The 17,857-nt window shown below is 37.1% G+C and overlaps 1 protein-coding gene and 1 pseudogene across 12 annotated transcripts in view; one reads left to right on the top strand and one right to left on the bottom strand.

Annotated features, from left to right (window-relative positions):
* Positions 1 to 17,857, top strand: part of SWT1 (SWT1 RNA endoribonuclease homolog) — a 126,075-nt gene that overhangs the window by 64,738 nt on the left and 43,480 nt on the right. For all 12 annotated transcript variants that reach the window (XR_002518229.2, XR_002518230.2, XM_009191677.4 and 9 more), the window contains one exon: positions 7,456 to 7,587. Coding sequence is in view for 10 of the 12 variants with exons in the window: in XM_009191677.4 (XP_009189941.2) it covers positions 7,456 to 7,587 (132 nt within the window). In the remaining 2 variants the exon portion in view is untranslated. The remainder of the gene's footprint in view (positions 1 to 7,455; positions 7,588 to 17,857) is intronic.
* Positions 2,026 to 3,664, bottom strand: LOC108582920 (annotated as a pseudogene).

Raw genomic sequence — 17,857 nt, 5'->3', positions numbered from 1 at the left:
GCCTTTATTGCATTGAGGTATGCTCCTTCTGTATCTAATTTTTTTGGAAGTTTTTAATCATGAAGGGATGTTGAATTTTGTCAAATGCTTTTTCTGCATCTATTGAAATGATCCTATCATTTTTTGTTTTGATTCTGTTAATGTGGTTTATCACATTTATTGATTTGTGTATTTTGAACCATTCTTGCATCCCTGAGATGGATCCCACTTGATCGCAGTGAACTTTTTAATGCGTGATTGGATTCAGTTTGCTAGCATCTTGTTGAGAATTTTCGTACCTATGTTTATCGAGGATATTGGTCTGTAGTTTTCTTTTCTTACCGTGTCCTTGTCTAGTTTTGAAATTGGTAATGTTGGCCTCATATAATGAGTTTACAAGTATTCCCGCTTCTTCAATTTTCTAGAATCGTTTGAGGAAAATTGGTATTAATTTTTCTTTAAATATTTGTTAGAATTCAGCAATGATGCCATCTGGTCCTGGAATTTTCATTGATGAAAAATTTTATTACTGATTCAATTTCCTCACTTGTTATGGGTTTGTTCAGATTTCCTATTTCTTCATAATTGAATCCTGGTAGATTGTATGTGTCCAAGAATTTATCTGTTTCTTCTGTGTTATCAAACTTGTTATTGTAGTTATTCATTAATGGCTATTCATAATAGTTTCTTATGATTCTTCATATTTCTGTGGTAATGTCCTTTTCATCTCCGATTTGCATATTCACTCCTCTTTTTTTTTGTCTAGCTAAAATTTTGTCATTTTTTTTTAGCACTTTCATTACATCATTTTGGTCAACAGTGGAATATGTATGACAGTAGTCCCATAAAATTATAATACCGTATATTTTACTGTACTTTTCCTATGCTTACATATGTTTCAATACCCAGATAGTTAACATTGTGTTACAGCTGCCTGCAGTATTCAGTATAGTAATATCCTGTACCAGTTTGTAGCTAAGGGGCAATAGGCTATACCATACAGCATAGACGTCTAGTCAGTCATACCATCTAGGTTTATGTAAATACACTCTAAGATGTTTGCATAACAATGAAATTGCCCAGCAGTGCATTTCTCAGAATGTATTCTCATTGTCTTAAGTGATGCATGACTGTGTTACTGTTATTCATTGTAAGATTTTGTTAAAAGAAGATAAATACTTTTGTTTAAAAGGAAGAAATACTTCTAGTACTTTAGTGTACATAAACATAAACTACTGGCTTTATAACCTGTCACGCTAAAGAAATAACAATAAATGGCATGAGAACTAACAATAATATTTACAAATTTATATTTTCATGTAAAGCAAAGGTTTTTTTGTTTCAATCTTAACATGTTTTTAAGGTTTTGGCTAATCAGACATTCTGGTTAGCAGAAAGTTACCATATATCCCTGACAGGGATTACCACTTTCAAAATAAAATAGATTAAAACTATATCTAAGATATTTTAGCTGTCCTTTCTTAGAGTTCTCCTATAATGTACATGAATTTGTGTTGGATACTAGAGAGTTTTGCGTAGTTTCTGGATAATAGACTTTAATAGCATTTCAGCAAGACAAAAATGCTTATATTGCCTTATTAATACATATGTATTTAGGCCTACCTTACTGTTTCTCAAGCCTGGTTATGTACCAGACACATTATAGAAGTTTTTCAACATAATCATTCATGGACCTTTCATGTAAAGATGCTTATTTGGAAGTCTGGTAGGACCTGTGCACAATTAGTCATATAAAACTACTAGAGTGAGGCTGGGAACAGTGGCTTATACCCGTAATCCCAGCACTTTGGGAGACTGAGGTGGGAGGATCACTTGAGACCAAATGTTTGAGACCAGCCTGGGCAACACAACAAGACCCTCTCTTTAAAAATCAGTTGCAAATTTGTAGCTCATCAGGTCAGGTTTTTGGTGTCTTTTCTACTTACAAGGAATTTGGGTAAGTGTTAGATACTACTCCTGATTCAAGTTAAAACAAACAAAAACAAACAAACAAAAAAGCAACTGCCCTGCTGTTTCTCATTTAAGCTTCTGAGACTTTTTTTTTTTTTTTTCCTGTCCGTAAGTATATTTTCTTTATCTCCAAAATCCTTATAGAAAATTGTTTGGTTTAGCTCTCAGCAGCCTGCTCCTGAGCTCTGAGGAAGCTTGCCTTCTTTTGAGCTATCTGATCTTTCTTCTGAGCAATGGACATTTTGGGACAATTTCACCTCTTCTTTTTTATTTATTTATTTATTTAAATTCTAGGGTACATATGCACAATGTGCAGGTTTGTTACATATGTATCCATGTGCCATGTTGATTTGCTGCACCCGTTAACTCCTCATTTACCTTAGGTATATCTCCTAATGCTATCCCTCCCCCTTCCCCCCACCCCATGACAGGCCCTGGTGTGTGATGTTCCCCTTCCTGTGTCCAAGTGGTCTCATTGTTCAATTCCCACCTATGTGTGAGAGTATGCGGTGTTTGGTTTTCTGTTCTTGCGATAGTTTGCTGAGAATGATGGTTTCCAGCTGCATCCATGTCCCTACAAAGGACACAAACTCATCCTTTTTTATGGCTGCATAATATTCCATGGTGTATATGTGCCACATTTTCTTAATCCAGTCTATCATTGATGGATATTTGGGTTGGTTCCAAGTCTTTGCTATTGTGAATAGTGCCACAATAAACATATGAGTGCATTTGTCTTTATAGCAAAATGATTTATAATCCTTTGGGTATATACCCAGTAATGGGATGGCTGGGTCAAATGGTATTTCTAGTTCTAGATCCTTGAGGAATCACCACACTGTTTTCCACAATGGTTGAACTAGTTTATAGTCCCACCAACAGTGTAAAAGTGTTCCTATTTCTCCACGTCCTCTCCAGCACCTGTTTTTAACTTCTTTCTTGGGCGTCTTTTCATACACTGGATTCTCTTGTATGGCAGCATGAGCTTTCTTATACATCTCCTCCGTCATGTCTGGAGTTACATTGTTCTTTATGTATTGAGAGAACTGTTTCTTGTAAGCATCTTTATCTTCTTCCATTAAGTAGCGCATGTAATCTGCAATATTCTGGCCCATGATGTGCTTCCAGTGTACTTCTGCATTAAATTCCTTGCTTTCAGAATCATAACCAGAGAATCATTTGGTACTATGAAGGATAGACAAGCCTCCATCCACAGCTCCCTTCAGGGTGCCAAAAACTTTATTGCCAGCGGAAGTTCTGGCAAGACCTGTGTCCAAATTGCAGTTAAAGGCACCTGGCTGACCATCAATGCTTTCCACATTGTATTCATCGCCAGTCTCCTCCACTTGGCCTTCATAGATCTTATCCATGCCAAACCTATTGAGAAGCCTGCAGGCCAGCACAATATGCTGCAGCATAATTTTTCAGGCCAACCTTCTCCCCATTATTTTGGCAGTTCGTTTGCATATGCTGTACAGATTATCATATCCCCCTCTATACAAGCAAAAGCAATCTGACGAATGATATCTCTGTTTGTTACATGAACTATCATCCTGTATTTGGGTGTGTGGTATTTATTTTTATCCTATATCCCCAAGCATTTCCCAATATAGTCATCATTTTTACCCTCTCGTCGTCTTCTACATTTCACTTGGTGTCTCTTAAAGTAGGCCTTATTCTTAACAATTTTAACAAACCCCATCCTGCAGAACAGAGACCTGCAGGACCAGCAGCACTAGCGGGGGGAAAAAGGCGAGACATTTTAAAAAATGTGTATCCTGGGGCCAGGCATGATGGCTCATGCCTATAATCCCAGCACTTTGAGAGGCAGAGGTAGGAGGATCGCTTGAGCTGAGGAGTTTGAGACCAGCCTGGGCAACATGGTGAGATTTTGTCTCTACAAAAAAATTTAAAAATTAGCTGGCCATAGTGGCATGCACCTGTGGTCCCAGCTACTCAGGAGGCTGAAGTGGGACAATCACTTGAGTCCGGGAGGTAGAAGCTGCAGTGAGCTGTAATTATGCCATTGCACTCCAGCCTGGATGACAGAGTGAGACCCTATCTCAAAAAGAAAGGATATCAAAAAAGTTTGGGAACCGGTGGTAAACATCTTTAAGCAGTATGTCACATTAAAATATATATCCACACACTCAGTATGTTTTTCTTCAACCTTAAGATACATTTTCTACCAGATGCAGTGGTTCACGCCCATAATCCCAGCACTTTGGGAGGCTGAGGCAAGAGGATCGTCTGAGCTCAGGAGTTTGAGACCAGCCTGGGCAACGTAGTGAGACCTCATCTTTACTAGAAATCAAAAAAGTTGGCCTTGTGTGGTAGCCATCGCCTGTAGTGCCAGCTACTCGGGAGGCTAAGGTGAGAGAATTGCTTGAGCTCAGGAGATCAAGGCTGCAGTGAGCTGTGATCGCACCACCGTACTCCAGCCCGGGCAATTGAGCATGACCCTGTCTCAAAAAAAAGATACATTTTCAAGTGAAGGACCTCTAAATTTTAGCCATGGATCCAATAGTTAATACATTGCACAGTGTCTATAAAAGTCTAGAATCAAGGGAAAATGGTGTATTTATTGTATTTTTTTCATACTTTCAGGCACTTGGTAGTAGGTCATTTGATCATGACGCCTTAAGAGGAAAGAAGAAATGGAGGAATAGTAACATGGATTTAGGGAGGAGTGGTAGTTACAGTGTTAGAGAGTGTTCAAGAAAACCTTCATTTAAAAAATGACATTTGTACTGTCTTGAAGGAGGTGAGGATGGGAGCATATAGTTATTTACAGGAAAAGCATTTCAGATAGAGGAACAGAAATTACAAAGAGCTTGAAAGAACATGTCTAATACGTTGGGTGAACTGAAAGGCCAGTGTGGCTGGAGCAAGAGGGCAGAGCAGGAGGAGATGAAGTGGGGAGGGACAGTGTGCTGATTGTGTGGGGCTAGTAAGCCATTGTAAGAATTTAGGGCTTTTACTCTTAGCAAAAGCTCCAGCACAATTTTAAGCAAAGAAATGACAAGATCAGGCCCGTGTTTTAAAAAAGATTGCTCTGCCTTGTTGAGAGCAGGCTGTGAAGTGATGAGGGTGAGGCAGGAAGAGGGCAAGATACGAGTTAGGTGTCTACTGTGATAATCCAGGTGGAAAATGTTGATGATTTGGGTCAGGGCAGTTGTGGGAGAGATGTTAAGAATTGGTCAAATGCTGGATATATTTTAAAGGTAAAAACAAGATTTGCCGATACATCTCAAGAGACAGGAGCAAAAATAGTAGTACCCACAGCAAAAGATGATTGTACCTGCCAATCCTATGACTGGTATGGTTATTTTCATCCTCATCTCATGCTCATTTCTCCCACATATTGTCATTTAGGATAAACCCTGGAGGAAGGGCTTTTAGTGCCTTCATCCTTTTACTTAAATTGTATAAATCTATATAAAAATTATAATGGAAGTTTTTGGAATGATAGTATCTAATATACAGTACTTTGATTTACTAATGGCTTTCCTGGTAGATGTTGTTTCCTGTTTTCTCTCTCAGTCTCCTCCTTCCTCCCCAACCACTCTCTCACAACCATACCTCCACCCACACAATTTGCTTGTATATCCAGAAAAAGATGAAGAAAGAACCATGTATGTTAGTAATCCTTATCTCTGGTTGGTAGACTGTGGGTATTACATATTCTCTTTTTACATTCTCTTTTTAGGCTTTAAATGTAGAAAAAAATTTTAATTGTAAATATTTTAAAATAAAATAAATTTGGTTTTATCTAAAAAATAACAAATGCACCACACAAATACCCGGAATAGGTAAATCCATGGAGACAGAAAGCAGAGTGGTGGTTGCTGGGGTTTGGCGGAGCAAGAGGAGAATCCTGGGGAGTAACCACCCGGATTCAGTTTCCTTTTCAGGTAACGAAATGTTCTGTAACTAGATAGTGGTGATGGTTACACAGCATTGTGAGTGTACTAAATGTCCCTGAATTATACGCTTCAGAATGTTCAAAGTGGTGAATTTTATGTTAAGTGTGTTTTACAACAGTTATAAAAGGAATACTTTGGAAAGTATAAAGTAGGGAAGGAAATTCCCTTGAGTGCTGCTGCCTAAAGTCTACTGTAGTCAACATTGTGAATTTATTAAGCACACTCAGCCATGTTTTTTAGGAATATTATTAGTTTCCTACAGCTGCTCTAGCAAAGTATCACAAACTGGCTGGCCCAAAACAGCAGAAATATTTTCGCTCACAGACCTGGAGGCCAAACATTTGAAATCCAAGTGTCTGCAGGCTTGATTCTTCTGGAGTTTCTGAGGGAGGATCTGTTTCATGTCTTTCTCTTTTCTTCTGGTAGTTGCCGGAAGTCCTTGCCTTGCAGCTGTATCACTCCCATCTCTGCCTTTTTCTTCACATAGAGTAGGGTCCGTTCTAATCCAGCATGAACTCATTTTAACTTAACTAGTTACATCTCAAAGATCCTGTTTCAAACAAGGTAACATTCTGAGGTTCTGGGTGAATGTAGGAGTTATCGGGGGACACTATTCAAACCAAGCATAATGTGTTTTGGATTTTTACATTGTTGTCCTTATGTTATAAAGTAAATTTTCTCTACTTTTATTTTGCTATTTCATAGGTGGCATAAGCATCATTTTAGTAGTTTGGTGTTTTGTGTGTGTGTGTGTGTGTGTGTGTGTTTGTTTTGTTTTGAGACAGGGTCTCACTTTGTTGCCCAGGCTGGAATGCAGTGGCATGATGACAGCTCTCTGAAGCCTCGAACTCCTGGGTTCAAGTGATCCTCCCACCTTAGCCTCCCAAGTAGCAGGGACTACAGGCAGTGCCACCACGCCTGGCTACTTTTTAAATTTTTTTCTAGAGACAAGGTCTAACGATGTTGCCCAGGCAGGTCTCAAACTTCTGGCCTCAAGTGATCCTCCCTTCTCGGCCTTTCAAAGTGTTGAGATTACATGGGTGAGCCATCATGCCCAGCCTAGTTTGGTATTTTATCAAGTGGCCAACTTACTGATTATTTAACACTGTTTATATTGTTATACATTTAAGGTGTTACTAATTGTTGCCTGATTGTGAATAACTGTTATTAATTTATGATAAATTTCTACAAGTGAAATTACTAGGAAACTTCTAGTTTCAACAGGAATAATCTGATCTCTAATTTTTTTCTTCATCCGTCTCATCCTGAGTACTGACTTGAATGCATATTGATAGCATTACTTCTCCTCTATCTCTTGTGGTCTCTTAGAATGAAACAATATCACACAACTTTCATAGTATTACTTTAGATTAGACCTGTATAGTGTCTGAACTAGAGCCTTTACGTGAATATTGTCCCAGACTTTCATATTTCACTATCTTTTACTTCTAATTTAAATAGATCAGCATTCTGAGAGATTAATGATAATAAATACTACTTTATACGTTTGCAACAGAAATACTTGAATTACTTTAAATATGTATGTATACCTATGAGTATCTTTTTTTCTCTATTTTAGCACGGATGTGTTTCAGAGATTGGGCTCAAATTCAGCTCTGACTACATCAAATATAGCATCATTTGAAGAAGCTTTTATATATCTTCAAAAGTTAATGGCAGCTGTGAGGGATATTCTTGAAGGAATTCAAAGGTAAATACTTTATTAATTTTAAAGTGTTATTTACTTATTACTTTTCTCTTTCTCCTAGGCTTACCAACTTTTTCAGAGTTGCTAGGAGTCACCTAGCAAATTTTATAAACTAATGACTTTTAGATTCAGCTGTTTCTCCTCCTTCTGCCAATAATCCCTATTTCTAGTTGAGATCACAAGAATGTTTCCACCTTTTCCCTCTCTAGAAAAAATATACCAGCTTGTAAACTTCGTGAACTTTTTCATTATTGTGTAACTATAACTCCTAGAACAGGGCCTGTGATGTAATGGGCACTCCATAATTACTTATGGAATAAATATATGTTAAGGTAATTATCATTGCTCTTGAAAACAAATATGTTAATATTTTAATGCGATTTTTTTCTTTCAATATAGTTTTACAGAACTACAAACTGAAATAAGTTTGAAAAGCAACATAGTTGCTGGGCGTGGTGACTCACACCTGTAATCCCACCACTTTGGGAGGCTGAGGCGGGTGGATCACTTGAGGTCAGGAGTTTGAGACCAGCCTTGCCAACATAGTGAAACCCTGGCTTTCCTAAAAATACAAAAAATTAGCCGGGCATTGTGGCAAACACCTATAGTCCTAGCTACTAGGAGTCCTCTCTCCTAGAGGAAAAAAAAAAAAAAAAAAAAAAAAAAAAGGCAATATAGTCTTACGATGCTTTGAAAATTTATACACATGTGATTATTTAAAATATTTGTGATGCATATGGAAAATATAGTGCCAGAAAGCTATAGAATAGACCTTGGCACTTTATAGCATGAAATATAGCTTTCTTTTGTGGCACTAAAGGAGGATACCTCTAACCTTTGCAGTTTTATTATGTACCAAGATTGTTTCACCTGAATTAGATATACAGGTTGACAACACAAAAATACTGTTCTTTATAAATTAAAACAAAAACAAAACTGAGTTGATTTTGCTATGTTCAAGTTTGAGAAACTTGAATTTTCAGAAGTTTTTTTTTTTTCATTTCTCTTTAATGGTTTTTGGAAACTATTGTCAATATACAAGGCATTTTTGTCTTGTTAATCTAGAAGGCATTTTTGCCTCTTTTTGGATCAGAGTTGGCCTAAATAATTCTTTTTTTTTTTTTGAGACAGAGTCTCGCTCTGTTGCGGAGGCTGGAGTGCGGTGGCACGATCTTGGCTCACTGCAAGCTCCACCTCCCAGGTTCACGCCATTCTCCTGCCTCAGCCTCCCGAGTAGCTGGGACTACAGGCGCCGCCACCACGCCCGGCTAATTTTTTGTATTTTTAGTAGAGATGGGGTTTCACTGCGTTAGCCAGGATGGTCTCGATCTCCTGACCTCGTGATCCGCCCACCTCGGCCTCCCAAAGTGCTGGGATTACAGGCATGAGCCACCGTGCCCGGCCGGTCTAAATAATTCTTAAAATAAAAAGTTATCTAAACCTTCTGCCACCCTTAAGTTATTAATGAATTTAAAGTATGGCAGATCCTAATACAAGTTAAATGTTACCTCTGAATGCAACTAGTCCCTTTATAATTTAAAGCCTTGTTAAAATAAGAGTGGCTCTATAAGGGTGAACTATTCAGTTCTGATTTTAGCTATGTAAAAACTTTTGTCCACTCTAGATTGCATAAAAGCCATCTTTGACAGTGTATTTTCTACAGAAAGTAAGGCTATAAATCTGTATTTAATAAATCAGCAGATGTTCCTTGAGCACCTGCTATACTTGGTGTCATACTAGGCACTGGGGACCAAAGAGAAATAAGATGTGACCTCTGACTCCAAACAGCTGTAGAAATAATTCAATCATATTAAAACAGATCTTGCAATCAAAAGATATTAGTATTTTAATAGGGATATATATATATATATATATATATATATATATATATATATATATGCAGTGGCGGGAGGAAGGGTTGGCAAAAGATGAGGCTGGATTGAGGTTGGAGGATCGTGTCTCAAGCCATGCAAAGCAGTTTCCATTTTATCTGATAGGCCAGTATTTCGGACATTCAGAGCTGTTAATTATGTGCCAGAAGTGTTTCTGGTTCAAAAAACTTTGGAAATAGTGTGTACTATACCACCTTCTGGGGAAATCACTTGTATTATTAGCATATTAATGGCTTTGTAAACCTCTGCTGTAAGGAAATCTTTTTAATTTTAGGAACTTTAAAACATTGACGCCTGGATCCTCCACCCCAGAGATTCATATGTAATTAGTCTGGGGTGTGCCTGGCAATCAAGATTTAAAAAATTTCCCCAGGTAATTCATATGTGTCAGTAAGGTTGAGAACCTCTAGCCAATATGCTTATTTAGTGGTTCTCAAAGTGTAATCACAAGACCAGCATCGTCACCACATCTAACTTGTTAAAAGTGCAGATTTTCAGGCCCTCTCAGATTTATTCAGTCAGAAACTCTGGGCATGAGGCCTATAGGTCTGTATCCTCTAGGTGATTCTGTTCAAGCTGAAGGCTGAGCATCACTGGCCCAAGTGATTCTCAGCCCTAGTGGCAGACTATAATCACCTGGGAGTTTAAAAAAATAACAGTGATCTTTTCAAAAAACCCAACTCCTGGATTCTTTGAGTTTTTGAAGGAGTTCTCGTGTCTCTGTCTCCTTCAGTTCTGCTCTGATCTTAAGTATTTCTTGTCTTCTGCTAGCTGTTGAATTTGTTTGCTCTTGCATCTCTACTTCTTTTAATTGTAATGTTAGGGTGTCAATTTTAGATCTTTCCTGCTTTCTCTTGTGGGCATTTAGTGCTATCAATTTCCCTCTCCACACTGCTTTAAATGTGTCTCAGAGATTCTGGTATGTTGTGTCTTTGTTCTCATTGGTTTCAAAGAACATCTTTTTCTACCTTCATTTCATTATTTACCCAGTAGTCATTCAGGAGCAAGTTGTTCAGTTTCCGTGTAGTTGTGCAGTTTTGAGTGAGTTTCTTAATCCTGAATTCTAATTTGATTGCACTGTGGTCTGAGAGACAGTTTGTTATGATTTCCATTATTTTGCATTTACTGAGGAGTGTTTTACTTCGAATTATGTGGTCAATTTTAAAATAAGTGCAGTGTGGTGCTGAGAAGAATGTATATTCTGTTGATTTGGGGTGGAGAGTTCTGTAGATGTCTATTAGGTCTGCTTGGTCCAGAGCTGAGTTCAGGTCCTGGATGTCCTTGTTAGTTTTCTGTCTCATTGATCTGTCTAATATTGACAGTGGGGTAGTAAAGTTTCCCACTATTATTGTGTGGGAGTCTAAGTCTCTTTGTAGGTCTCTAAGAACTTGCTTTATGAATCTGGGTACTCCTGTATTGGATGCATGTGTATTTAGGATAGTTAGCTCTTCTTATTGCATTGATTCCTTTAGCATTATGTAATGCCTTTCTTTGTCTTTTTTGATCTTTGTTTGTTTAAAGTCTGTTTTATCAGAGACTAGGATTCCAACCCCTGCTTTTTTTTTTTTTTTTTTTTTTTTTGCTTTCTATTTGCTTCACAATATTCCTCCATCCCTTTATTTTGAGCCTATGTGTGTCTCTGCAAATGAGATGGGTCTCCTGAATACAGCACACCAATGGGTCTTGATTCTTTATTCTGTTAGCCAGTCTGTGTCTTTTAATTGGGGAATTTAGCCCATTTACTTTTAAAGTTAATATCATTATGTGTGAATTTGATCCTGGCAGTATGATGCTAGCTGGTTTTCTTTGCCTGTTAGTTGACACAGTTTCTTCATAGCATCGATGGTCTTTACATACAATTTGTATGTTTTTGCAGTGGCTGGTACCAGTTGTTCCTTTCCATGTTTAGTGCTTCCTTCAGGAGCTCTTGTATGGCAGGCAACTAGCTAGACTAATAAGAAAAGAGAGAAGCATCAAAAAATGCAATAAAAAATGATAAAGGACATATCACCACCCATCCCACAGAAATACAAACTACCATCAGAGACTACTTGTAAACACCTTTATGCAAATAAACTAGAAAATCTAGAAGAAATGGATAAGTTTCTGGACACATATACCTTCCTAAGACTAAACCAGGAAGAGGTTGAATCCCTGAATAGACCACTAACAAGTTCTGAAATTGAGGCAGCAATTAATAGCCTACCAACCAAAAAAAGTCCAGGGCCAGATGGATTCACAGCCGAATTCTACCAGAGGTACAAAGAGGAGCTGGTACCATTCCTTCGGAAACTATTCTAAACAATAGAAAAAGAGGGAGTCCTCCCTAACACGTTTTATGAGGCCAGCATCATCCTGATACCAAAACCTGGCAGAGACACAACAAAAAAGAAAATTTCAGGCCAATATCCCTGATGAATATCAATGCAAAAATCCTAATAAAACAGTGGTACACCAAATCCAGCAGCACATCAAAAAGCTTATTCACCATGATCAAGCCGGCTTCATCCCTGAGATGCAAGGCTGGTTCAACATATGCAAATCAATCAATATAATCCATCACATAAATGTAACCAATGATAAAAATCACATGATTATCTCAATAGATGCAGAAAAGGCCTTCGACAACATTCAATAGCCCTTCTTGCTAAAAACTCTCAACGTAACTCAGTATTGATATAACGTATCTCAAAATAACAAGAGCTATTTATGACAAACCCACAGCCAGTATCATACTGAATGGGCAAAAACTGGAAGCATTCCCGGCACAAGACAAGGATGCCCTCTCTTACCACTCCTATTCAACATAGTATTGGAAGTTCTGGCCAGGGCAATCAGGCAAGAAAAAGAAATAAAGGGTATTCAAATAGGAAGAGAAGAGGTCAAATTGTCTCTGTTTACAGACGACGTGATAGTATATTTAGAAAACCCCATTGTCGCCGGGCGCGGTGGCTCAAGTCTGCAATCCCAGCACTTTGGGAGGCTGAGACGGGTGGATCACGAGGTCAGGAGATCGAGACCATCCTGGCTAACATGGTGAAACCCCATCTCTACTAAAAAATACAAAAACATAGCTGGGCGAGGTGGCAGGCGCCTGTAGTCCCAGCTACTCGGGAGGCTGAGGCAGGAGAATGGCGTAAACCCGGGAGGTGGAGCTTGCAGTGAGCAGAGATCCGGCCACTGCACTCCAGCCTGGGCGACAGAGCAAGACTCCGTCTCAAAAAAAAAAAAAAAAAAAAGAAAACCCCATCATCTCAGCCTCAAATCTCCTTAAGCTGATGAGCAACTTCAGCAAAGTCCCAGTATACAAAATCAATGTGCAAAAATCACAAGCATTCCTTTACAACAATAACAGAGAGCTAAATCAAGAGTGAACTCCCATTCACAGTTGCTACAAAGACAATAAAATACCTAGGAATCCAACTTACAAGGGATGTGAAGGACCTCTTCAAGGAGAACTACAAACCACTGCTCAAAGAAGTAAGAGAGGACACAAACAAATGGAAAAACATTCCATGCTCATGAATGGGAAGAATCAATATCATCAAAATGGCCATACTGCCCAAAGTAATTTATAGATTCAGTGCTATCCCGATCAAGCTACCATTGACTTTCTTCACAGAATTGGAAAAAACGACTTTAAATTTCATATGGAACCAAAAAAGAGCCTGCATAGCCAAGACAATCCTAAGCAAAAAACAAAACAAAACAAAAACCTAAACAATCCTAACAAAGCTGGAGGCATCACGCTACCTGACTTCAAACCATACTAGAAGGCTACAGTAACAAAAACAGCATGGTACTGGTACCAAAACAGAGATACAGACTAATGAAACAGAACAGAGGCCTCAGAAATAACACCACACATCTACAACCATTTGATCTTTGACAAACCTGACAAAAACAAGCAATGGGGAAAGGATTCCCTATTTAATAAATTGTGTTGGGAAAACTGGCTAGCCATATGCAGAAAGCTGAAACTAGATTCCTTCCTTACACCTTACACAAAAATTAACTCAAGATGGATTTAAGACTTAAACATAAGACCTAAAACGATAAAAACTTTAGAAGAAAACCTAGGCAGTACCATTCAGGACATAGGCATGGGCAAAGACTTCATAATTAAAACACCAAAAAACAATGGCAACAAAAGCCAGAATAGACAAATGGGATCTGATTAAACTAAAGAGCTTCTGCACAGCAAAAGAAACTATGGTCAGAGTGAACAGGCAACCTACAGAATGGGAGAAAATTTTTGCAACCTACTCATCTGACAAAGGGCTAATACCCAGAATATACAAATAACTTAAACAGATTTACAAGAATAAAATAACCCCATCAAAAGGAGGGTGAAGGATATGAACAGATACTTCTCAAAAGAAGACATTTATGCAGCCAACAAACATGTGAAAAAAGCTAATCGTCACTGGTCATTAGAGAAATGCAAATCAAAAACACAATGAGATACCATCTCATGCCAGTTAGAATGGGGATCATTAAAAAGTCAGGAAGCAACAGATGCTGGAGAGGATGTGGAGAAATAGAATGCTTTTTCACTGTTGGTAGCAATTAGCTCAACCATTGTGGAAGACAGTGTGGCGATTCCTCAAGGGTCTACATCTAGAAATACCATTTGACCCAGCAATCCCATTCCTGGGTATATATCCAAAGGATTACAAATCATTCCACTATAAAGACACATACGCACATATGTTTATTGCAGTAGTGTTCACAATAGCAAAGACTCGAAACCAACCCTAATGCCTATCAGTGGTAGACTGGATGAAGAAAATGTGGCACATATACACCATGGAATACTATGCAGCCATAAAAAAGGATGAGTTCATGTCCTTTGCAGGGAGATGGATGACTCTGGGAACCATCATTCTCAGCAAACTAATACAAGAACAGGAAACCAAATACCACATGTTCTCACTCATAAGTGGGAATTTAACTATGAGAATACATGGACACAGGGAAGGGAACATCACACAGTGGGGCCTGTTGGGGGTCGGGGTCTAGGGGAGGGATAGCATTAGGAGAAATACCTAATGTAGATGATGGGTTAATGGGTGTAGCAGACCACCATGGCACGTGTATACCTATGTAAGAAACCTGCCCGTTCTGCACATGTACCCCAGAACTTAAAGTATAATAAATAATATAATAATAATAATAATAACAGTATTCAGGCCCTACCTTAATCCTGTTAAATCTGAATCTGAGCATGGGACATGGTCAGACATTTCTACAGACTCCCCAAGTGATGTGGGCGGGACCAGGGTTAAGAAGGTTTAGCATGTATTGCTTACATAATCAGTATCTAAAATAAATAATTACTTGAATTTTAAAGCTAATATAATTTGTTTCTCGTTCATCTTAAGGACACCTAGCACTAGAGATAAGAAAAGATTGGTAGCTCTGCTACCTTTTAGCATGTGACCTGGGGTAATTTTATTTTAGACAGAGTGTTACTCTGTTTCCCAGGCTGGAGTATAGTGGAGCGATGATGGCTCACTGTAACCTCAAATTCCTGAACTCAGGCAATCTAACTTAAATAAAAATATCTGTAGGTATTTGTGTAGAGCAAGGAGGTTGTATTTTTAAGCTTTCCAGGGCATTTGTGTGCAGGTGGTGAGAGATCACATTTAATAAAACTAATGCACTTTTTTGTAATGTTACATTAGAGAATGCTTTCTCTTGAGCTACCAGTAGGGGGCATTGTGAATTAACTGGTTTGCTTATCTCACCATTCACTTAATAGGAAACTACAAAATTGTGAAGTTTTTTTTTTTTTTTTTTTTTTTAAACCCTGCAGATAATAGGCATTTAAATTAAAATTTAATAAAAGGTAATAATTATTTTTTCAAGTGTGCATGTAGTGCTTAAAATCTTTCAAGAAAGAAAATCATGTTAAAAGAAGCTCAGTTTAAAAATTTATTTTTGCTAAGTATTGATTTAAAATTTTGTAAACATTGAAATTGCACACAATTTATAGTGACTGAAAATTAGCATTTTTGATGCTTGCTAAAATGACCTAGTATCATTTGGTTCTGAGATATATACTCTGGGATTATATGTTAGCTCTATTCCCTTCTGTTTTAAAAATAGTAGATCATATATACTGTTACATTGGGGCTCAATAATCGAGTGACCTTTAGCTTGGCCTTTCAGTTAAAGAAGTGAATGAAAATATATTTGATAGACTAACAGCTTTGGGTTCTAGTTCTAGATTTATCCCCTTGTAGCTGACTTTGGGCATGTCATTTACCCTCTAAGTCACAGTTCCTTTCCTTGTTAAATGAGAATCCTGGTACCTTCTTTAGAAGAGTGTATGAAATGATGTATGTGAAAATACTTTCTGACTATGTTTACATGCCCTAATCTTGCTTTTTCCTTAAAGCTGATATGTTAAGTTTGAAATGTTTAAAATGTGTACTTCAGTTTTAAGAAAGCTCTAAATATGATTGTGGTTAAGATTGAAAATATTAGTGGAGCAGTTGTTGGTACAGTTATACATTTGACAGCAAAATACCTAATTTTGCAAAGTTTGAAAAAGGGTGAGGATTTTGCAAATTCCTGTATTTTCTGAACACTTTCTTTTTGGGTAGGAGAAGAACTTTAATTAGCTTATTTGCTATTCGTTTAGAAATTACTTCTCTCCTCATCTTTTCTTTTATATGTATTAATTTGAGGACTTTTGTTAATAGTTATCTAACCACTAGATAGCCAAGGACAATGTTGATCATTTTTTTTTTCAGATAGACAGAAGTGTTTTAAGATTTATTTTTGGTCAGTACTACATAGTCTTAATTTATACTTTTGTAAACTTATGTCTAGATTGATCAAGTAACTCTTAAGACCACAGAAACCTTTTGCTTAGTATATAAACATGATAAAGTTTCATTTGGAGCAAAAATTAATTGGAGAATTGTATTGCAAATTTCTAAAAATAGGGAAAGTTCTACTTTGTGTATTGATCAAAAAACATTGTCTACATATATTTTTGCTTAAACTGTCAACTTTACAGAGTTAACTAAACAGGTCATGTAATCCAACTCTGAGGTGCACTGTAAATGCGTGCAGCTTCAACTTGAAAGCTAATATTCAAAGCAACAGTACAAGTGTTTTAGATATGTTTCTGTGTCTGTGGAATAGATAATGAGCTACCTGATTTAGAAGCTGAGAAGAAGGAGGGTGAAGGTGAGAAACTTTAACTTGCTTAGGTTTTATGTTTGTATTTCATCTTTATAAAATAAAGTTGAAATTATTTTTAAAAAACAAAAGGTAGTATTTTAAATCCAAAAATATACTAGTTTATGCCCAAATATGTTTGGTTTAACATGTAAAACTTTGCATATGTGAGTTTCATGAACTCAAGTAGCTTTATTTGAAATGTTTGAGATAATGAGTGGTTTCTTGGTTTATTATTTTGAATCATATATGGGGTGGGAAAGAGGCAGAGGGAATTTCTATTCCTTTAAAATAACTAGGCACATTTTGAGGACATGCTTTTATATTGAAAGCTATCTCAAGTGTATATAGCTTAGTTTTTTTTTCTAGCTGTCATTTTGTTTGGTCGTATTTAAATTTAGCAATAAATGACTGCTAACTGTTGTGTTTGGACATGATCATATGCTGCATGGGCATTTGTACTTCATCGTAGAACAGGATTTTGGAAAATAAAACCTCAGTTTCAATTTAGGAAAGGAAAATGATTAATTTTTATTGAGTTTCATCTTCAAAGTTTTAATAACCTCTATCGTGTTCTTGTGGCTTTAGTTTGAAATGCTTTAGACAGCTGTTTTTCTAAAATAATTGCAGTCATGAAGTTGGGGGTTTTTTGGTGTGATTTACATATATTTTCTGTTTTATTATTAAACCTATAAAAATTAATTTTCCTATCCCCTACCCCATTTTAACATAAGAACAGACCATATATGGTATATTTATGGATTATTTCTGGGAAAAGAAACCTTAAAATCACAGTAGCTTTTCAGATCCACTAATATGCTTCAAAGATACTAATTTTTGCTTTTGAGATAAAATGTTATTAACTTAGCCTCTTTAACTTACTGTAAATGTTGATAGTTGACCTCTTAAGATTTTAGAAAAGGTTATTTAGAATTGGTCATCCTTTAGTTTACACAAAGGTAACACACTTTAGGCTACTTCTTTAAACTAGTTGTTGAAACTAAAGGTTCTGTCAGAGGCATGCTAATGTGTAGAAAATAAAGACCTTAAAAACTTCATCCTTTGAAGTTTAGAAGTGATTTTTTTAAACTCTGAACTCATTGCAGTGTGCAAAATATTCAGCCGTCATTATCTAGAGTGGAGGGGTTTATTCATGTTTGTGTCTGACCTGCTTTCTTTGAGGCTTG

This window comes from Papio anubis, chromosome 1 (genome assembly GCF_008728515.1).
Source record: "Papio anubis isolate 15944 chromosome 1, Panubis1.0, whole genome shotgun sequence".
Taxonomy (NCBI): domain Eukaryota; kingdom Metazoa; phylum Chordata; class Mammalia; order Primates; family Cercopithecidae; genus Papio; species Papio anubis.
The sequence above is the reverse complement of the archived record's forward strand: the minus strand, read 5'-3'. Positions and strand labels throughout refer to the sequence as shown.